This window comes from Podarcis tiliguerta (assembly GCF_965153285.1).
Source record: "Podarcis tiliguerta genome assembly, chromosome: 1".
NCBI lineage: Eukaryota > Metazoa > Chordata > Lepidosauria > Squamata > Lacertidae > Podarcis > Podarcis tiliguerta.
In genome coordinates, this window is record NC_139534.1 from 28,909,604 (window position 1) to 28,932,425 (window position 22,822).

Here is a 22,822-nt window from a genome sequence, read left to right on the forward strand (position 1 = left end):
TACTTCATTCCGCAGAGCTTTACTTCTGCTGAAGGCAAATGTAGTGTAATGGTTATCAAATCCAATACAATCAGGACTTGCATACAGAGTTGCAGCACTTACAAACCTAACTCATAATAAGACTAAACCTGAACACTATACAGAAACAGAAACACCACACCAGAAGGAAGAGAGATAGAAAGAGAAAAGTAAAACTCAGGGTTCTTCTGGCCTATATTTATAGTCAGCATGACCTTAATTGGAAGAGATAAGAGAACTATTTCAAAGCAGCTTCCCAGAAGGTATAACCCAAACAATCATTAACCCTTCTGCCTCTCCTTCTCTCACATAGAGAAGCCTCTAGTAGCCTCCTGTATTAATCCAAATAGAGAATAATCTTTACACACAAGATCAATACTTTCTGCACTAAGAAATATAAACTGACAATATTAAATATCATTTTTCAGAGTGTAGGTGTACTAGGTAAAAGATTATTCTTTTCAAAGGTGTTCGTAACAGAATAATAAGCATTAGTAAGGAATGTTGGGAATCTCTCCCCCCTTCCCCCAGTTTGTAAGTTTTTTACTGCCACTGTTTTTCTTTCATGCAAGAAGTCCTTGTGTGGAGTTTTAGTGAATTAATCACATTGTGGCTTTAGAAAGGCGTTTTTGGAGTTGTGATTATTATTATTTTTCAACCAGCCCAAGTGCTAACCTAGAATAACCAGCTGCTGCCAGGGCAAAGCACTGTCCTTTTGAGAATGCTGACATTTATACTGGGTTCTCTGTCTTCTGAGTTGCATCATATTGGTCTTTTTTGCAGAAAGATCACATCCCAGCACTTTTGGGAATGGCCACGGCTTACATGATCTTAAAACAAACCCAGCGAGCCAGAAACCAGTTGAAGCGCATTTCAAAGATGAACTGGAATCCCGTTGACGCAGAAGAGTTTGAAAAAAGTTGGCTTCTCCTCGCTGACATTTTCATTCAGTCTTCAAAATATGATATGGCTAGTGACCTGTTGAAACGGTGCCTTCGTCATAACAGGGTAACGGACAGGCCAGAAGTAATGCTGTATCTGTTCTGTTCATGTTTTTCTACCCCTGGAGTCTTTTAATTAATGCAACTAAGCTTATGGAAAACAGGCAAAATGAGGCCGGCATTCCTTGTGCTGGCTGACAGTGGTGAGGGCAGTGATTTATGACCTTCTGTGCGGTGCCATTGAGGGCCAACAGCACTTCAGCTTACAATTCAGTGGGTCAACAGGCTCTGCAATTTTAAGACTTGCTGACAGAGATTTCTCTCTTTTTTAAATTCTTTTTTAGTCTTGTTGCAAAGCTTATGAATATATGGGATACATAATGGAGAAAGAACAAGCATATAAGGATGCAGCTGCAAACTACGAGATGGCCTGGAAATATGGAAACCAAACAAATCCAGCAATTGGTAGGTTCACCCTTAGCAACTTCATTTCATTTTCACTTCACTTTTAATTCATATAACGCCTTTCTATACTACTATACACAAGGCGGCTGACAAGCTGGAGAAACAACAAAATAGACAACAAAGATCACACATGTAATCGAAATTGAAAACCAAGGTGATTCTTTGCAGCCAAGACTGGGGAGATCCACTCCAGCTCTCTGGCCAAACTCTCTGTGGTTAGTAGGTTTTTTAATTTATTATTAATTATTATTACATATTTATTAAATGCCTATGCCATTCTTCCTGCTAAAGGAACCTTGTTCAAAAAAAGGGGCTGCAGCAGGTATCCACAAGCTCTCAGCTCCCCTTGTAAAATCCTAGGATTACATGAAAAGAGAATGCTACTTTTGCATTAACCTCTGACTTACCATTTTTTACAGGTTTCAAGTTGGCATTTAATTACCTGAAAGCCAAGAGATACATTGATGCAATCAATGTTTGTCATAAGGTAAACTTTTTTTACAAACATGTTTCTTTGCTTGTGGGTTCTATGAAAAGGGGAAAACACTGTAGTATAGTTCTCGTTAATGACAGTATTGACGTCTGCTGCAGTGAAATAGCTTTAGATATCTAACAGTAGAATAGTCAACTACTTGTTTTAGTTTACAGTGAGACTTTATGTGTCTACGTGTTGTAAACCGCCCTGAGACTTGCAGGTATAGGGAGATATACAAATTTAATAAATAACAATAATAAAGTAATAACTTTACTGCTTACTATGAATATATTTTCTTTCAACAGGTTTTAGAACAGCATCCAAACTACCCCAAGATCAGAAAGGAAATACTTGATAAGGCACGCGTAGCGTTAAGAACTTGAATAATATTGTATGTATTTATCTTAAATGGGGGGGGGGGCAAACAGAGAAAGGTCTGTAAAACTATCTGTGTAGTTTGTGATGCTACATGCTCAGTTAGTTCCCATTGAAAAAAAGTGGAGAGTACTTTTGTAGCATATAGAGAGTTCAGCAAATTTAAAAGATAATCAGTGTCTGTTACTACCCACCTGTAGGTATTGGCTACAGTCCAAATAAATCACTTTGGTGTAAGGGAACAACAGCCACAGCTGGAACGTCCTTTGAAGGTTGCTCTGTGACAGAGAGAGTTCCCAGCTGCACCCTCCTTCGCTGGCCTTCGAACATCACCCTCGTAAAGGTGATTTATTTGGATTACGGCCATGCTTTTGAAATGGTGTATAATCGGGGTCCTCAAAGGCAGCGGGGGGAAAGACTGCGAGAATGCTTTATTTGTGTCTCACACGTCTAACTGTTTTATTTTTGCAAAACGTTTTCCCAGATGGAATCCTAGATCAAGTAGACCAAAACTCGAAAAAATCCCTTCCCCTACCCGTTTATTTTACCAATGACTAATTTATTTTGCTATTATATACTACAGAAATCATTACATAATTGCGCAAGGTGCCAGTAGTTCCCTAAGGATTATTTACTGATTACATACGCAACTTGCCATTCTTTCGAGATGTTCAGCCTCAACCATTTGGCAAGGTGGGTTAAGCTGAAACGATGTCCCATCCCCATAGGCTATCCTACTGAACGGGAGGAATTTGAATTTCATTCTACCACATTTATTTATTAGATAACGGTATTTGCATGCTACTCTGCAATTATTATTATTTTATAATTCATTAAAATGATTTTAAAATACAATATAAAAGAATTAAAAATACAATTACAACAAAGCACCTCTTGGCAGATAGAGGAAGCAGTAAAATCAGGGACAGACCAATTTAAAAACTTTAGCAAACCAGGGTTCTCACAGTTTGAAACACTTTGATTGAAGATCTAGTTGTCCTCCATGCTTAAAGCTCCAAAGTAGTATTATTACTAGAACTTCTAGTAGAAATGACAACGTATTTTACTTCATTTGTATAATTCATTATTTGGATTATTGTGTAAAACTGTCTTTCATCAAGTGATTATTGTCTATGTAGCCTCAAAGAATTCCCATGGCTTTTTCTGAGAGGCTTGTTTCAGTGCCTGCAATATAGCATGTAGGCCATAATTCAAGTGGACAGAGATATGCCTCACCTTTTGTAAACACTATATTTACATATGCTTTTATCATATGATTTGCATTGTTTTATGAATTTTGGTATTTTTCATGTAAACTGTACTGAATTACTAATTCGAAAAGAATGTATAAATGTTTTACATAAAATAAATATATTTCTTCAAATCTGTCTTTATGTACCATATCCCATGATCTGGGAGCAATAGTTAAATAAAGGTGGGCCAGGGAAGGTGGGGAGAGGGGTTATTGGTTTGTTTTTGTTCTGCATTATACTGGAAATGACAGAATGTGTTACACAACAACCATTAAAACACAGTTTAAACTAACAGGGTTTTTTCACAAGAGGGTATGGGTCGTATTATGAACTTCTGCCGCTACCATCCACCTTAAACTTGATTTCCACTTCAAGACTGATGTTAAGATTTCATTGTTATAGTTCTTGCAGTTGATTGAAGGTTCCTCCTCCTCGCCCCCCTGGTATGCTGTGGTATCCACATCCTCTGATTCAGATATGAAACTACCACCACAGTCTTTACTGAGTTCCGATTGCTGCTACTTTTTCACTTTGTTCTTACCGGAGCTAAGCATAGAAATGGCTTTTAAGTGAAAAGCAAATTGACTTGTTGCGTTACATAGAGTTGCCCGTATTTATCTTTGGAGATTATATTTGGCTCTGTTTGTTTAAAACTCCATTTTCAGCTACCAAAGCTATTAATTTGAAGGCCGCCTTTTGTTTGAAACATCATAGCTCTGTTCTCTGTTTCTGGACTCGTCACAGAGAGCCTCTGTGTTAGGGTTGTTTTCATTTATACAATTGCCTGTTTTGGAACCTCTTTTCTCCTGCTGTAGCTCACCCGGGCCTTTCATGTCACAGAGGCTATCAGTTCCCAAGCCTTCTAAGGAAAGAAGGCAGTAAAATAGGCATAGGCAAACTCGGCCCTCCATATGTTTTGGGACTACAATTCCCATCATCCCTGACCACTGGTCCTGTTAGCTAGGGATGATGGGAGTTGTAGTCCCAAAACATCTGGAGGGCCAAGTTTGCCCATGCCTGAAGTAAAACAACCTGTTCTGAGGGTGTTATCAACTGGCCCCCAGACAGAAGCCTGCTTGAGACAAGGCAATGGCACACCTTCCCTATTGCCCATACAGAGACCTTAATGGAGTGGCAGTTGAATCTTCAACACTGGTGATGGGATATCTTCCATTTCTACACCTGAGGGCATCAGGCTAGTTTGGGGGGAGAGGTGGGTGCAGGATAAGCTGTGCAGTATACACAGGTATGTCCTTCCAACAGAAGGGAATGGCCCCAGGGCTTGAGGGGAACAGCCAAGGGATTACAACTGATGCCTCCCAGCTTTTGCTGAGGGGGTTGCAACCCACAGGCTAGCAGCTATGTCAGGAGTATCAGGAAGCTGGCACACTTCCGCTAAGTGCTGTCAGGGTCACATCTAGATGCATTACAGTCAATTCCAATATAGCTGGGTCAGCAGGCTAATTCTCAGGAGCCGCCGTGGCCTACTTTTTGAACAACATGTTTTCACCTAAGTTGGTCACTGATGTAGAAGACCATCATCAACGCATAAAGGTTGATCGCATGCCTTGGATTGCCAGTTTGCCTAAAATTTGTTTGTTTGGAAGATTCTGTGTTCTGATACATTCTCATCCAATAACTTTTCCTATTCTTTTCCTCTGCACTCTCCACCCCACCCCACCATGGGCGTAGCCAGGCATTATTTTAGGGGGGGGAGGCTTTATGGGAGGGCAGAACCGAGTTATCTGCAATGCAGTTGGTCAGTTGAGTATTTTTATTTGTTTACTTGATGGGGGGCAGCTGCCCCCTTGGCTACATCCATGCACCCCACCCCAATTGTTTGGGTTCACGTGAGCCATCTGCCCTCCTGAATTCAGGATAATAGAGTGACATTTTTCTATGGGTGACCCTACTTTTTTCTCACCATTAAGTGGGAAGACTCCATTTGAGCTTTTAACAATATTTTAAGCAGCATTTTATAACTTAAGCCTCCTTTCTAATACATGGCCTTTGAATTGAAAGGACGAGAGCGAGAGCGAGAGAGGTCAGTTCAGTTATGTTAATGAAAAAGGAGTCCAGTGTTCAGTATGGTGTTGCCTAGCAACTCATATTCTCTGCCTTTGAAGGAGGAAGAAGGGAGTGTGTCTGCATTTTCTACTGCTCTCTTACACTGGAGATTTAAGCTTCCTATAGCAGCATATACAGTATATATAGCTATGGATACCTATACATACAACTATAGCAAGCTCTTTATATAAGCTCTGTTATCATACAGTATGCTTGAAATGTTTTGTGTCCTATAGTTTCAAGGAATAGGTTCTCAGTCAAATTGTGTCTTTATGATCATAGTAGCAAGAGAAGCCAAAATGATCAATTCTATACCTTTCAAATCTAAACACAAGCAACCCCTACGCTAGGTAGCTGAAAAATGAAACCCTTAAGCATTGCATTTAGCATTTTCAAAATAGTGGGATAGATAGTGGGGTGCACATTTTCTAAAGTGAAACCACAAATAATATTTTTTCCAAAAATCTTTTATGCAGCAGTTTGAGATGCAATCTAGCAGTGGAAGTTTTGTCACTGACTTCAGTGATTGAAATGTGGCAACAAAAATCATTATAGCAGGGGAGCCACAGGTACGAAAGGGGGCAGGGCTCCTGCACCTTTGATAGTTGTGTAGAAGAGAAGATTTTAGCAGTGTTGCCTGTTATGCCTGCTACAATTCTCTCTTCTATTCAGCTCTAAAGGTGCATGATCCTTGTCCTCTTGCACCTGAGCTATGGCTCTGTGGTAAAGCATTTGATTGGCCTGCAAAGGATCCCAGGTTCAAGAAAGTCCCTGGTCTGAATCCCTGGAGAACCACTGCCAGTCATTGCACTGAGTTAGATGGACCAATGGTTTGACATTGCATAAGGTAACTTCCTGTGTTCCTACTTTTTTATGTTAGCACGATATAGTACATTTCTGGGATTAAATATCAGAGTATATAATAAAACAAAAACCATCAATTTACACACTTGCCTATGAAACAGCACTACATTGCTTTGGCAAATTGATAAATATTTAGTTTTTCCATTTGTCTTGAAGATGCTGGAAAGTATTGGTTGTACAGGAGAAATGGAAGTGGAAGAAATAGGATGAAAGTAACAAGAAAAAGGGCTTTGCAGTTCTATGCATATTTACATGAATTTAGTGGTACTTCAGAGCAAACATATGCAGTATCATGCAGCACAGATCAACAAGAAGAGCAAAAGAGGAGGAGGAGTTTGGATTTGATATCCTGCTTTATCACTACCCTAAGGAGTCTCAAAGCGGCTAACAATCTCCTTCCCCTTCCTCCCCCACAACAAACACTCTGTGAGGTGAGTGGGGCTGAGAGACTTCAAAGAAGTGTGACTGGCCCAAGGTCACCCAGCAGCTGCATGTGGAGGAGCGGAGATGCGAACCCGGTTCCCCAGATTACGAGACTACCGCTCTTAACCACTACACCACACTGGCTCTCAAGCTGCTGTAGAGTATTGTTTAAGTAAAGGTGAAGGTAAAGGACCCCTGGACGGTTAAGGCCAGTCAAAGGCAACAATGGGGTTGTAGCGCTCATCTCGCTTTCAGGCCAAGGGAGCCGGTGTTTCTCCACAGACAGCTTTCTGGGTCATGCGGCCAGCATGACTAAACCGCTTCTGGTGCAACAGAACACTGTGACAGAAACCAGAGCAGTGCACGGAAACGCCGTTTACCTTCCCACTGCAGCAGTACCTATTTATCTACTTACACCGAACTGCTAGGTTGGCAGGAGCTGGGAAAGAGCAACAGGAGCCAACCCCGTTGGGATTAAAACTGCTGACCTTCTGATTGGCAAGCCCAAGAGGCTCAGTGGTTTAGACCACAGTGCCACCTGCGTCCCTACAGAGTATTGTTTAACAGAATAACTCTGTGTGTTTACTCAGAAATAAGTCCACTATTGTGAATGGGGCTTATTCCCCAAGTATGCATCTGATTGTTCATTTGGGCATTCCTGGTTCATTTCAGAGCAAAAAACGCAGGCGAGAGTAAGACATTAACAACTTTCCTTTGTATGGTGCTAGATTAATTTACATTTTAGCTCTTACCATGCAGTGGTGTTGGCTAAAAAGTCACACAGTTCATGACATAAAGCCTAGTTGAAGGAAAATCAGCTGTTAATGAGGGTGGGGTAAACAACCACTGCTCCCACACGTCCTCCGAATTGACCCTTCATGCATCAGCTTTTCCTGAAGGGGAAAAGGGGGCAGGCTTAAAATTTCTAGTCTTCAGCCTCTTTATGTAAAATCTTAGAAAAGCAATGGGACCTTATTCTTATCATTAATAATACGTCATAACTGAACTAGTCAACCTGGATAAAAAATGAGGGGAAATGTGAGATTTCTTCCCAGCCACCTTACAAGAACACAGAACTGTGAAATCTACTTTATACTGTTAAAAAGGAGACAATTCATATTTGCTGTGGAAAAAACTGAAATACAGTAATGTAAATATTTCTAAAAATATTGCAGCATCTGGTCAACATTACTTTTTTCAGTGTAATTTGAAAATAAAATGCATGATGCCAAACTAAATATATATCTTTATTTATAAACTACTCAAGCAAGCAACAATAACACTCTACAATTCATACTTGTTTCAATCTCAGAGCATCCTGTCAATTTTCACTGTTAAAACAGTTCCTTGTCATTCCCAAAGCATGCAGTTTTCCATTTTCCTTTTCACTATTTGTAGCTACTACATATTTTTGAGTACTGAGTGTCTGACATCTCCAGCAATAAAATGTAGATTTTACAAAATCTTTGTGGTGACACCTGTGCAAAATTCTGTTATTGTGTCTTCTAGATTCAAGGATTGAGTGATGCCTACACAGGCATTGTTAGGATGTCCCTGTTTTTTTCGTTAAAGCCCCTGATCTCTTGCCCTGTTCCCCATTTCTAAAAAATTTCTTGTAGGTTGGCTGAGAATTGTGCAAAGAGTCCTAGACAAATATTGAAAATGCTGTGAAAATGCTTTTTTACAAAAATGCTTTGAAAAAATATATTGAATTTGCCATAGCTCACCATCTCCATCTAGTGTCACATTTGTATAATGCACTTTACAACAAACTTAAAATGTTTGATTTGCAGCTGTATAGCTGAGTCCCCAGTCCGCTGCCACTCAATGAGCTCAGAGGCAAACTGAACCCTAACAACAAAAGCCAGCTTTGTTTTCTCCCCTCAGAAAGTTGGCCTAAATTTGCATCTTGACATAAATTGGTGTACTTATTTTCATGCAAGTTTACGTCATGGGTTTGTGCCTATTAAGTAAACGGTAAAGGACCCCCGGACAGTGAAGTACAGTCAAAAGGCGACTCATCTCACTTCAGTTGGAAAGCATACCAGTGCAAGTAGATAAATAGGTACCGCCGCAGCGGGAAGGTAAACGGGCTATTAAGTTTCTAGCAATGTGCCCCGGGACCTGTATTCTTGATCCGCTTCAATAATGATCATATGGAACACGCCATCTCTTCCTCCCATTCATATATCACACCACACCGATATATCACCCTAAATTTGCCAGCGAACCTTTCCTTTTCGATTTACCCTCATTTTTCCATCGGGGCCTTAAAAACACATAGCAAGGAGGGCCATGCAATTTCCTTTCCTTTTACTGCCTCCACGTTGCAACGAACGCCGCAGGAGCTCATCCCTGTATGAGTTTGCTGAATTAATTTTGCTCTGGAGTTTCCATTGCTCAAGCACACACACACACACCCGTCCTCTGCCCCTCGGAAATAAGCTTCACAGGAACCCCAAGAGCGCAGAAGAGGTGGAAACAACGGCAGCGTCCGGGCGGCAGAGCCTCCGGGCGTCAAAAAGCCATAGACGGCAGCGGAGGAGGAGGAGGAGGAGGATCATTCTGGGGCCTCCGTGCTTCTCGCGCCCGCCAGGGGCACGTGGGCCTGGGGCCTTCCGTTGGAGGAGCGGAAGGAGGGGCTGCGCGCGCGCGCCTTACCTGAGCTGCCCAGGTGTGCCACTCAGGTGAACGCCCTCCTCGGCCCGACGCTCACCTGGGCTCTGCCGAGCCTCACGAAGCGGCCAATCGCAGGCCAGGGTTTTTCGCTCGCCGCCCTGGCAACGGAGCGCCGCCGCCGCCGCCGCCGAGAAGGAGGGAAGGAGGGCAGAGGAAGGCACGCTCGCTCCTTCCTTCCTTCCTTCCACGCCGAAACCGCTTTCTTCGCGTTGCTGCCACAGGTAAGGGCGGGGCTTATTCTGCTGGGTGGCTGCCGGTGGAGGTCAATAAGAGCACCGGGAAATGGGGGGGGGGGGGGCTCACCCGCTGCCGTTGCTTCAGGGGCGAGCGTCGGTTGCTGGCTCGGAGAGCCGTTTGCAGAAATGGCCATGTAGGCTGAGAGGCTCCGGGTTGGAGCGGTTGCGCCCTTCGCCCCCCTCCCCACCTCCTGCTCCTCCTCTCCCGCCCTATCCCGAGGTAACGAGGATGGGGGGTGGGTGGGTTGCTGGTCTGGTTCTACTAGTCCTCTGGGGAGATTTTATAGATACAGTATAGATCAGATACAGCTATATAGTGGAGAGAGAGAGAGAGAGAGAGAGTGTGTGTGTGTACATATATACGGTACACACACACACACACATATATATATATATATATATATATATACACACATACATACTGTATGTGTGGGTGTAAGGAAAAGGTAAATGACCCCAGAACTGTATGGGTATATATGTGTATGTGTATATGTAGGGACGCGGGTGGCGCTGTGGGTTAAACCACAGAGCCTAGGACTTGCCAGTCAGAAGGTCAGCAGTTCGAATCCCCGCGACGGGGTGAGCTCCCATTGCTCTGTCCCTGCTCCTGCCAACCTAGCAGTTCGAAAGCACGTCAAAGTGCAAGTAGATAAATAGGTACCACTCTGGCGGGAAAGGAAACTGCGTTTCCATGCGCTGCTTTGGTTCACCAGAAGCGGCTTAGTCATGCTGGCCACATGACCCGGAAGCTGTACACTGGCTCCCTCGGCCAATAAAGCGAGATGAGCGCCGCAACCCCAGAGTCGGCCACGAATGGACCTAATGGTCAGGGGTCCCTTTACCTTTACCTTTTACCCTTATTCCAGCGCCGTTTCCCGCTGCTGTCCCAGATTGTTAGATATCCCGTAGACTGTCCCCGGGACAGGTGAGGCTGCTGATCCCTTATTTTCAAATCTGAAAGTTGACAGCTATGGAGAGAGAGCCCCTGGGCAATGATGCCCTGTGGACACATATAACTGCGTGAATGGGTATGTTTCGAACTCATGCCTTGTCCTAAGCCGCCCCCCCCCCCACCCCTCCCAAATGCAGTATTTGAGGAGGCTGCCCCCTGCCCAAGTGGATGGCCATTGCCATTCAACTGGTGTGTGGGTGTTGCGTCATGTAATCAGTTATGCAGAGCACTGCTTGCCTGCCCCACCCCCAATATTTTATTCAAGTTGGCAGCCCACTCCTTGGAAGGATCACCAATGTGGGGTAATCCTGGGATACCCTTGCCAAGGGTGTTTTAAGGTGTGCCGAGATTAGGCATATGAAGTGCTTTGAAAAGTGTCTACATAAAATAGTAAGGCTCCAATTTTAAACCGCAGGGAATAAGTTTGATTGAGCCCAGTGGGACTTGCTTCAGAGTAAGTATGCTTAGGGTTAGGTGGGCTCTGGTGTGTAAGGTTTATCATAGAACCCTAGAAAGTCAGGCCAATGGTCCGATTGTGTTGCATTGTCTGAACTGTTGCTATGCAGCTGGCAGGCAGAGCCTCTTGTTCTTGGACCTTTCTCTGCAAAGTTTTGGGATAAGAGATTTCAGGAGACTGCCCTCACCCCAATGTCAGTTGTTAGGAAATAGCTGTGGGAGAGGGCAGCTGAACTCATGTCCTGCTTGTAGGCTTCTCTTGGGCACCAGGCTGGCTACTGTGAAAAACAAGCTTCTGGACTAGATCAGCTTTTTGTCTAATCCTGCAGGGTTCTTGGACTGAATTCAGCTATAACATTTGGGAGCAGCCATAGTACTTTGTGTTGCTTGCAGTGGTGCCCCCATGGGGATTAGGGTGGCCAGAGGTGGAGGAAGATGTGAGCATCTTCCTGTACAATTTTAATTGTTGTGTAATGTGTGTTGTTCAGTGTATTGAATGGGTGGGATTTTGGGTGTGTGTAACTTGCTGAAATTGTGCAGGAGAGACACAAGATATTAAAGGTTCAAAAGCTTTTTCTTAAGCTCTGCCCAGCCTCAGAACAGAATGGTGTGCATTGTAAAAAAGAGTGTGAATAGGCGGCTCTGATCTTCCTTATCCTTCCAGGAACTGCTGCTGGTGGTGATGTGGAAGGTCAACAGAAGATGTTGACATAAAGAAGGGAGGTGTGTGTAGTTGTAGTTGGCTTTCCCATGACTCACAGGCTACACCACATTTTAGCTAGCTGATACATTTAGCTTTACAAGGAGTGCTTTACAAATGAGTACCAACTGCCTAACCCATGGATTAGCAGTAGTATCACATATGTAAAGATGTATAATTAATTTGTCATTTTCTGTAGTTATAAGGGTGGGAATCCCAGTCTCAAGAAAATTTGATGTTGGTTCCCAACTACATGGATTATTTTTTTTGTCTGCCAGACTACAATGCAAGTGCCTAAAAATTATCCCTAAAACCAAAATTGAACGCACACCATTGATCCTAAGGAAGTAAATCCCATTGAATCCAATAGAAGTTCCTGTATAGTAAGTATTTTAGGATTGGAGCTTTAGAGCTTTAATATTTCAGCTGAAATATTTAAATATTCAAATATTCAAAATCTTACTGTTGAAATGCGGTCTTTTGGAGCTTAATTAGGAGTTTATGACTTGGAAGAGAGTGCTTCTTGAAGCTTAATTTTAAAGTTCTGTGCCCATTTTTCCCCTGATGACTTTTGCTTGAAAGGAAAATGGCATGTGGCATTTCTGCATTTAGGTTAGCATCAAGATGCATGTTTATGACTAATGAGACCTTCGCTCAGCCAGTGGTATACCATCAATGTCAATTCACTTCATCTGAAGTTAGTTGCCTTAGTCTACCATCAGTATCTGTGATTAGAATATATACAGTGCGGAATAATACATTTTGTATTATTTGTCAAGTATATGGGTCTTAGTACGTTTCGGAGCACAATTCAAAGTGTTGGTGCTGACCTTTAAAGCCCTAAACAGCCTCGACCCTGTATACCTGAAGGAGCATCTCCACCTCCATCGTTCAGCCCAGACACTGAGATCCAGTACCGAGGGCCTTCTGGAGGTTCCCACACTATGAGAAGTGAAACTACAGGGAACCAGGCAGAGAGCCTTCTTGGTAGTGGTGCCTTCCCAGTGGAATACCCTCCCATCAGATGTTAAGGAGATGAGTAATTATATAACATTTAGGAAACATCTGAAGGCAGCCTAGGGAAGCTTTTTAAGGTTTAATGTTTTACTATGTTTTTATATATGCTGGAAGCCGCCCAAAGTGGCTGGGGCAGTACAGCCAGCTGGGCGGGGTATAAATTATCATTATTATTTGTAGCCCTTGGTCAAAATTCAAATACAAGTTGTGGCAAGTTTAGAAACGAGAAGACAGCTTGAGTACTGTACTGAAAAGAATGCTATCCTGCTTTGCACAGGTTTTACTCTGTGCCTAATTAAGCGGACACACCTGTCCTTATGAAGCATTAAAGTGTCCATTTATACAATAGCACTTATTAACACTTAAAAAACTTTTCTGCAGATATGACCATTTTATGAAGCATCTAACTACCTCTATGAATGAAGAATAGCATCATTGGAAGCACTTGCATACGTGGACAAGTGGAGGGTGGGCATGATGGCTTTCGTAAGGCTGCTAAGACGATTCACAATGAAACGTTTGTCCCCGTGGAAACTTTGGAAGTTTACCTTCATTATTTTTATCTTCTTGATATTTTTGTTTCTGCTACAAAGAGAAGTTGGCATTCAGGATTTTAATGAGGAGCCTGGGAGCCCATCAAAAGATGGAAAGATTAATAATGTACTGGGTCTAGTATTAAAAGCTGTGAACAATATTAAAGTTGCAAAGCCAAAAATGCAGATTAAGGCGCCTATTAGGCAAACTCAAAAGGCAGGACAGAAGCGCTGTTTACCTGGCTCCTATACAGCAGCAGAGCTGACACCTCACCTGGATCGACCCCCTCAGGACTCTAATGCTCCAGGGGCTTCTGGTAAACCATTCAAAACGGTCAATTTAAGTCCAGCTGAGAAGGAGGAAAAAGAACGAGGAGATGAAAAACATTGTTTCAACGCTTTCGCAAGTGACAGGATTTCTTTACACCGGGATCTTGGACCAGACACACGACCTCCTGAGTATGTTGAAGTATATTTGGATTTCTGGTCTTTAATTACATATGCAAAGTATTGAAAAGGGGTTTTGATTCCCCATGTTCTGCATTGATATGTACTTTGTCTCCACTATCATTAGCATAATTTCTAGCTACTTAATTTTGCATCTGTAAGTATGAAGCTGTGTAAGTATGAGTACAGTAATCTTCTAATTATGGAAGCAAATAATGCATCTAAGAAATTCAATAGATTGTGATGTAAATTTGTTTGGGCTTGGTGCCCTTTCACCCATTTCCTTTAAGAAAGGGGTTGGAAATTAAAACTCACCAGTGGACCAGATACTTACTCTGTGCAAATTTGATGAGGTCAGGACACACACACACCCGTCATCACAGTGATTTTAGATGACATGGCACTTTGAGATCTCAATAGCCAACGGTTTGTCAGGATTTCAAAGCACAGCACAGGGCTCTTTGCAAGTACCTTTAAAATGGCACTGCGTTTTGAAGCCCGGACAATCGGTTGATTGTGGCAACTTCAAAATACTGCACAAGGGTATTTGCTACAAGTTGCTGAAGTGCTGCCAATCATCTGATCACTGTCACTTCAGAAGCCCCCTTTGTCCTAGCCCAGCTGCCTTTTTGCCTTCCCACAACAGATGCAATATATGTTGTGAGGTGATTGGCAGATGGGTGTGGCTTAGTCAGAATGGCCTGCTTGGCCAAATGGGCAGGTATAGCGAGCCTAGTTAGGGTCTGAAGGTTCCCCACCCCTGTTTTAAGATGTATTGATGAAAGGATGCCCTTTTCTTTCATCACAAGTGTCTAATCCTTGATAAATTGTAAATCCTGGACATTTTATGGTGACAATTATTCTAAATCGCCACATGCCCCTTGTGATGTATTACAAAAACATGTTACTGTATTGTTAGGATACTCTGGAAGCAATTGCTCCACACAGATCTTGTGCATGGCTTTTTTATATTGGTGTGAGAAAGAAGTTCCACCATACTTGCCAAGCTTTATCTGTGCCACATCAAAGTATCAGACTTATAATCCATTTTTCATTCTAAAAACTGTTTTTGTCATCTAGATGTATTGAGCAAAAGTTTAAACGCTGCCCTCCACTACCTACCACAAGTGTTATCATAGTTTTCCACAACGAAGCATGGTCTACTCTTTTAAGAACAGTTCACAGTGTGATGTATACTTCCCCTGCAATATTACTGAAGGAAATAATTTTGGTGGATGATGCCAGTATAGATGGTAAGAACGTATAATGTTTGTGTGTGGTTTTTCACATTTGAGTTTTTCATGTTATTTTGTGTTCCTGAGAATATGCACCTTTTAAATAACAAAAAATATTTATATTTATAAAGTATAAAGATCTCTCAAACTGAAATGATTTGTGCTTTCTCTTTGTCTCAGTTCATGATCCTTAATGCTTAATTACATTAGGCATGATGTCTGAATTGACTATGGTTTGTGAACAGCCACCAAACTAGATTTTGAAAACAGGACTTGACATAGGTTTGCAAACCATGGTTTGTGCTAACTGGCTTGATGTGATATCTGATTTAATAAGAGCAATAGCTGTAATTATGCTTTTGTCTCAAGAGGCTGCTGCGCTATGGAGACAGGAGCGAATTTACAGACTTGTGAAGCTGGTGATGAGTGGGTGGAAAATAAAGCAGATGAGAAACTCTAAATCATACTTTGTTGTCTGTACATTTGGAAGCTTAAACCATGGTTTGGCAAAATATCCAACCTGAGCTTTTATCTTAATTAGTAGCTGTTGTTTTGGTGCACCAGCAGCCCCTTCTCTCACCACTCCTCCCCTTCCGTTATCTGCCAAAGAAAGAATGCCTGTAGTTCTGCTTCACAGCAAGTGAAGAAAGACTGGCTCAGGCACTACTTTCTGCATGTGGTGGAAGCGAGAGAATGCCTTTCTCCCACGTCTGCCTGATGCATTTGCCCCACTTCCTTTGCCACAGTTACTTTTGCAGGGCATAATATTTCAATGAAACGTATGCACACATGACCTAGACAAATTATTGTTGCCTGTAAGCATTGGATTGTACATGCATATAGGACCCACTGGAATGTTAGTCTCCTTTGTGGATGGCAGAAGGAGGGCTCCTGCTCTCTACAATCTGTGCAGGGTGGCAATGAGAGAACGCATTCACTGAACTAGCCGATTGACTTGCTATCTTGCAGCAGTCTTAAAGGGAGAGTCTCTAGGTCAGGACCAGGCAAATTTTCTCTCTCCCCCCCCCCCTTCAAAAGGCTTATTTAGTTATGAAAAGAATTCAGTAATGCCCAACCTACTTCATAAATGTGGTAAGGGTAACTAATGTTATTTGACTCCCCTGCCAAACGAGTAAAACTTGTTCTCTTTCTGTCAGTAGAATACTTTTCAGTAGAATGTCTTTCCAAAAAAAATTATCATAGAAGTGGAGTTGGAAGGGACCCTGCAAATCATCTAGTCCACCCCCTGCAATGCAGAATATGCAGCTGTCCTGTATGGGGATGAAACCTGCAACCTTGGCATTAATCAGCACCACGCTCTAACCAACTGAGCTGTCAAGAAGATATGACAACTTGGCAAACTCATCTTTGTACAGAACTAAACTTTTTACTGCTTTGTACTAGAAATTGCATTTCCCCCAAATTCTGGTTCCTGGTGTATTTGGGGTCGTATCTCCCTTCCCCCATTCTTCAATAAAAGCAGATGCTCTTGTCCCTTCAAGCTGAAACTACAGTACAGGCATTTCAGAATAAATGTATTTTGACTTTCCTCTTACTGAGTGGCTAGTTATGAAAAGTGAACTTAACGTTTGCCTTTTATTAAATTGGCAAAGACTGTCTTGTTGTCTTTTTAGAATACTTGCAGGATAAATTGGATGATTATGTGAAACAATTCCAGATAGTTAAAGTTGTACGACAAAAGGAAAGAAAGGGGCTCATCACTGCTCGATTATTAGGTGCTTCAATAGCAACTGGAGAAACCCTCACTTTTTTGGATGCACACTGTAAGTAATAGTGTTGGACTGTAATAGTGTTTAGTTAGCTAACAAATATTAAAGAATTTCCTTTTCATATTGATTTTTTCCTTGTCCTGTTTTAGCTGTTTTTCTAACAAATAACACTATAGAAGCATTGCTGTTGAAAATGTACATCTTTTAAAAACATGGAACTAATTGCAGAAAAACTATTTAAGCTAAGGACAGCTTTTACACAAATGCACATGAATCTTGGGAGAAAGCCAAAGCTAGTCAATTTTTAAAATATCTAATTTGTGTTTCGGACTGAGGTTTGGGATGGGAAAAATCAAAGTTCATTTTCATTTCGTGCTAGCCATATTTTTCATTTGATGGTATATGTGATATTTCATAGCAGGTATCTGTAAGCTAACAATATTTCCAGCACACATGTGGATTTTTTAAAATAACAGCAATCCTATGTAGGTCTACTCAAGTGGGACATGGGTGGCACTGTGGTCTAAACCACCAAGCCTCTTGGGCTTGCTGATTGCAAGGTCGGCAGTTTGAATCTGCTTGATGTTGCTCTGTCCCAGCTCCTGCCAACCTAGCAGTTTGAAAGCATTCCAGTGAAAGTAGATAAATAGGTACCGTTGCGGCAGGAAAGTAAACAGCGTTTCCATGCACTCTGGCTTTAGTCACGGTGTCCTGTTGTGCCAGAAGAGGTTTAGTAATGCTGGCCACATGACCCAGAAAGCTGTCTGCAAACAAACCCCTGCTCCCTTGGCCTGAAAGTAGAGATGAGCGCCGCACCCCATAGTCAAATTTGACTGGACTTAACCATCCAGGGGTCCTTTACCTTTACCTTACTCAGAAGTAAGTAAATTCAGTGGGACTTACTTCCAAATAAATGTGCATAGGATCACAGCCTAAGTGAAATTAAAATGTTCCTGTAACTGCTTTTATGAAAGTGGATAAATCCAGCATATAATCATTATTTTACCTCCTGTTTCCTCTCTCAGGTGAATGTTTCTATGGCTGGCTAGAGCCATTGTTGGCCAGAATAGCTGAAAACAATACTCGTGTCGTAAGCCCTGATATTTCATCTATAGATCTAAATACATTTGAATTCATGAAACCTTCCCCTTATGGTCAAAACCATAATAGAGGGAATTTTGACTGGAGTTTGTCGTTTGGATGGGAATCTCTTCCTGAACATGAAGGCAAGAGAAGGAAAGATGAAACATACCCTATTAAGTAAGCAATGAAACATTTTTTTTTTCCATTTACAAAATATTTACTTGAAAATATTGTTCCAAAGAATAATTCACATGTACCGTATTTTTCGCCCTATAGGACGCACTTTTTCCCCTCCAAAAATGAAGGGGAAATGTGTGTGCGTCCTATGGGGCGAATGCAGGCTTTCGCTGAAGCCTGGAGAGCAAGAGGGGTCGGTGCGCACCGACCCCTCTCGCTCTCCAGGCTTCAGGAGAGCCCCACCCCCAGCCCCACAAGCTCGGGGGAGAGCAGGGAGGCGGAATGCCGCCATCCCATTGTCCCCAGACCTGGTTTGGAGGCTGGCGGCGGGGAGAAGCCTGCTCCTCCCCGTCGCCAGCCCCGCAAACTCGGGCGATAGCGGGAGAGGCGCGGCGCGCCTTTCCCACTGTCCCCCGACTTGGTTAGAAGGCTGGCGGGGGGGAGAAGCCTGCTCCTCCCCATTGCCAGCCCCGCAAACTCGGGGGATAGCGGGAGAGGCGCGGCGCGCCTTTCCCGCTGTCCCCCGACTTGGTTACAAGGCTGGCGGGGGGAGAAGCCTGCTCCTCCCCGTCGCCAGCCCCGCAAACTCGGGGGAGAGCGGGAGAGACGCAGCGCGCCTTTCCCGCTGTCCCCCGACTTGGTTAGAAGGCTGGCGGGGGGGGAGAAGCCTGCTCCTCCCCGTCGCCAGCCCCGCAAACTCGGGGGAGAGCGGGAGAGACGCAGCGCGCCTTTCCCGCTGTCCCCCGACTTGGTTACAAGGCTGGCGGGGGGAGAAGCCTGCTCCTCCCCGTCGCCAGCCCCGCAAACTCGGGGGAGAGCGGGAGAGACGCAGCGCGCCTTTCCCGCTGTCCCCCGACTTGGTTACAAGGCTGGCGGGGGGAGAAGCCTGCTCCTCCCCGTCGCCAGCCCCGCAAACTCGGGGGAGAGCGGGAGAGGCGCGGTGCGCCTTTCCCACTGTCCCCCGACTTGGTTAGAAGGCTGGCGGGGGGGAGAAGCCTGCTCCTCCCCATCGCCAGCCCCGCAAACTCGGGGGATAGCGGGAGAGGCGCGGCGCGCCTTTCCCGCTGTCCCCCGACTTGGTTACAAGGCTGGCGGGGGGAGAAGCCTGCTCCTCCCCATCGCCAGCCCCGCAAACTCTGGGGAGAGCGGGAGAGGCGCGACGCGCCTTTCCCACTGTCCCCCGACTTGGTTACAAGGCTGGCGGGGGGAGAAGCCTGCTCCTCCCCGTCGCCAGCCCCGCAAACTCGGGGGAGAGCGGGAGAGACGCAGCGCGCCTTTCCCGCTGTCCCCCGACTTGGTTAGAAGGCTGGCGGGGGGGAGAAGCCTGCTCCTCCCCATCGCCAGCCCCGCAAACTCGGAGGATAGCGGGAGAGGCGCGGCGCGCCTTTCCCACTGTCCCCCGACTTGGTTAGAAGGCTGGCGGGGGGGAGAAGCCTGCTCCTCCCCGTCGCCAGCCCCGCAAACTCGGGGGACAGCTTCCCGCCCCAGCCCCGCACCTGGGGGGGAAATAAATTTTTTTTCTTTATTTCCCCCCCAAAAAACTAGGTGCGTCCTATGGGCCGGTGCGCCTTATGGGGCGAAAAATACGGTAACTTTTTTCATTTTGGTTAAAAGAGAAAAAGAATTTCAGAAGGATCAGAGAAGCTCTGTCTTCCATATCTTGTATTCTTTTCACATGGTACTTCAGGTTTTAAACATTTTTTTCAAAGAACTCTTGAAATTTTAAGTTTTAGTAGGACCTGAACCACCTCAAATAAGCTCTATCAGTAGAAGAGTTGTATGTATAGAAAAAGCCATCAGTTGAATTTTAAATACTGAGAGTGCTATGGATGCTAATGTTGCTTTTTTGGCTGAGGTTTGCTATAACAAAAGCCCGAGTGATGGCATCCTTGGCTTTGAAGGTAGGATGATGGGAATGCAATGCAGCTGTTGGAGGCAGAAAGAGACTGTAAGAGAAAAGTTGGCATCCCTAATTAAACCTGCTTGTTGCTTTGGTGTAGAATTTCTGCACCATTACAGAATGCAATTTACATATAGCTCCTTGATTCATTGAAATTTACCTTCAAAATGGAGGTGGGGCATATAATGACTGATTAAAACTAGGGCACATTTCCTTTCCCCCCCTTTCAGTTGAGTTGAGCAATCCCTCCCCCTGCCCCAAGTCGCACTGTTTCATTGTAGTAATACAACTACTGCACAAGTCATATTTCAGAAGCAATTTCTTCCCAGGACAGTTGTTGACTATTTTATTGTTCTGGCTTTGAAATGGATGCTGATGTGCATATAACTCATGGTAGTAGCTTCTCTACAAAGCCCAAATAGTAGCGAAACATTTTCACTAATGCGTTTCCTTCTGCTGTTGGCTGTTTGCTTTTGCTGATGGTTCATAAAGTGTTGATTGCTCATTTATCAGGCTTTCTTGAAGAGGGATGGGCTTTGGGATCTTAAAAAGAAAAATAACAGGTTTTCCCCAGATTGGGAAATTGTTAGCTTCATGAAAGATTCCCCCCCCCCTATCTTTTTTGCAGAACACCCACTTTTGCAGGAGGCCTCTTTTCAATATCAAAGGACTACTTTTACAAAGTTGGAAGCTATGATGAAGAAATGGAAATATGGGGAGGAGAAAATATAGAAATGTCTTTCCGAGTAAGTTTAGAGACACAATATTCACATGAAGATGCAATGACAAACCTCGGTTGCATTTCAGTTGCTCCCTATAGAATAGGAGACCAGATGAGCTTGGTCTTAGGCTAATGATAACCTGGAGGGAGAAAATACTGTATTATTTAGGGGTGGAAGGACCTGTCCGTTTCAGTCCTCAGTTTTCCAGCCTTAAATTTGTTTTCTCAACATTTTGGAACAATTTGCGATTTATTTATTTATTAATATTCTCATGAAAACGGACTGTAACAGGGCGTGGCATGCATATACACACTTTGCTGATGCCCACAGGGGCCAAGAATGGAACCCCCACATGAAATGATGCCCACCTGTACTTATTTATTCCCTGGCGCCACACATATGCACAGTCGTGAGCAAGTTGATTGCGTGTAAGTGGGGGGACGGGACGCCTCTAAATGTGAATTTTGAATAATGCCTGTGTTTCAGTTTGCATGTTGTTTTGGAAAATGGAAAATGAGTAGATTCATGTTTAAATGTGGGCTGAATTGGATCTCTCCCCATCCCTAGTAGTGTAGTGTCAGGTGCTTGGTTGCTGCATCAGTATTGCAATAATATCTTACTACCCTGTAGGTAGACAGGGTTTGATTTCAGAAAGCATTTTTATACAAATGCTTCTAGAGCAATATTACCTGCTATCTGGTATTCTGTTAAAGGCTGATAAGTGAAACTGTTATTTTTTCAGGTGTGGCAATGTGGAGGTCAGCTGGAAATCATACCTTGCTCAGTTGTGGGCCATGTATTTCGCAGCAAGAGCCCCCATACCTTTCCAAAAGGGACTCAAGTGATCACCCGTAATCAAGTTCGTCTTGCAGAAGTCTGGATGGATGAATATAAGTATATATTTTACCGGAGAAACACAGAAGCAACAAAAATAGTTAAACAAGTAGGTGACGATGGTGGTGGTATTAGAAATCAGTTGCTGCACTGAAGTTCTTGGTGAGCAAAAATTATTTATTGTGAAAATATATAAACGTAGTAGGCACTGATTGGCAATATATTGAATAGATTCAGTAGTGCCCATTACCTCTTCATTTAATCTTTTATACAATACCTCCCCGAAGCTCTTTGAACTAGAGTAGTGACGTTAATTGCATCCACCAATTTCTAGGAGGAATGAGGGGGATCTTTCTCAATAATTCTCTTTAACATTCAGTTGATTAATATATGTGAAGTCTAAAAGAATGACTAAAAAGAATCTTGATTTTACTAAAGCAGTATTAGCCAACTAAGATAAATATTAGAAGGCTAGTACCAGGCAGTATCTGTAAGATTCAGTGGTGGCAAACAGCTTGGATGACTTTAAAAAACAAATGCACAGAGTATAAGGCTGTGTTCTACCTCTACTGTCAATGGCAGTATACATCTGAATGCCAGAGTCACAAATGGGGAGAGTGCTATTGCACTCAGATTTTGCTTATGTGCTTCACATAGTCATCTAATTGGCTGCTGAACCAAGACAGGACTTTGACTTGGTTCAGTAGGCTTTTCTTATGTCATGTTAAATGTAAATACGGAATTAACAACATTTGATAACCTCAAAGACCCCAAGTTGGCCAGTTGTTTAGGGAGAAAATTAAAGTTAGTGATTTAACAAATGGATGGCAAAGGATAATGTAGATTTGCATCTCAAGTGTGCTTGTGTGTATTCCTGGCTCTATAAGTTTATGTCAATTATTTACTTATTGACATAAGAGAGAGAGAGAAGGAATTATTGGGTGATTATTCAGGTTGTTGCCACCATTATTGGGTAAGTGGTGTTCCTTGCTCCAATTCTGATTCTTTGGGGATACATGGAAAAGTATAATTTGATCAGAACATATAATGATTATAGGGAATGTGTTGAGGGCTGCAAGAAGTTGAGTGGCTTCTAAATGGACCTCCAACCTCTATTTTCATTATTTAAAGATTATTTAAAGCTTGTTTAACTGAATTAATTTACAAATTCCCTCTGTGTTTACTTTCAGTAAAAAATATTATTTGTGATTTGTTTTTGTTATAACACTGTTTAGTATTG

General features: G+C 43.1%; 2 protein-coding genes and 1 long non-coding RNA gene across 6 annotated transcripts in view; 2 read left to right on the top strand and 1 right to left on the bottom strand.

The window, feature by feature from the left end:
- Nucleotides 1-3,658, top strand: part of TTC21B (tetratricopeptide repeat domain 21B) — a 31,541-nt gene extending 27,883 nt beyond the window's left edge. The window contains 4 exon segments of the mRNA XM_083405704.1: nucleotides 802-1,026; nucleotides 1,304-1,424; nucleotides 1,844-1,911; nucleotides 2,205-3,658. Of these exon segments, the coding sequence (XP_083261830.1) occupies nucleotides 802-1,026; nucleotides 1,304-1,424; nucleotides 1,844-1,911; nucleotides 2,205-2,282 (492 nt within the window). The 3' untranslated portion in view covers nucleotides 2,283-3,658.
- Nucleotides 1-9,679, bottom strand: LOC310665031. The gene is made up of 3 exons (XR_014505151.1): nucleotides 9,543-9,679; nucleotides 1,832-1,866; nucleotides 1-996 (listed from the first exon to the last, which is right to left on the bottom strand). It is a non-coding gene; the product is annotated as an uncharacterized lncRNA (long non-coding RNA).
- The window catches only part of GALNT3 (polypeptide N-acetylgalactosaminyltransferase 3), a 19,903-nt gene continuing 6,225 nt past the window's right edge, over nucleotides 9,145-22,822 (top strand). The window contains exons 1-8 of one of the 4 annotated variants that reach the window (XM_083409288.1): nucleotides 9,886-10,016; nucleotides 12,183-12,287; nucleotides 13,303-13,913; nucleotides 14,982-15,154; nucleotides 16,771-16,920; nucleotides 17,892-18,126; nucleotides 20,655-20,772; nucleotides 21,491-21,691. In XM_083409288.1, coding sequence (XP_083265414.1) covers nucleotides 13,396-13,913; nucleotides 14,982-15,154; nucleotides 16,771-16,920; nucleotides 17,892-18,126; nucleotides 20,655-20,772; nucleotides 21,491-21,691 — 1,395 coding nt within the window. In that variant the 5' untranslated portion in view covers nucleotides 9,886-10,016; nucleotides 12,183-12,287; nucleotides 13,303-13,395. Of the gene's footprint in view, nucleotides 10,017-12,182; nucleotides 12,288-13,302; nucleotides 13,914-14,981; nucleotides 15,155-16,770; nucleotides 16,921-17,891; nucleotides 18,127-20,654; nucleotides 20,773-21,490; nucleotides 21,692-22,822 lie in introns of all 4 variants that reach the window. The other 3 variants (XM_083409290.1, XM_083409291.1, XM_083409289.1) reach the window with 3 other exon arrangements.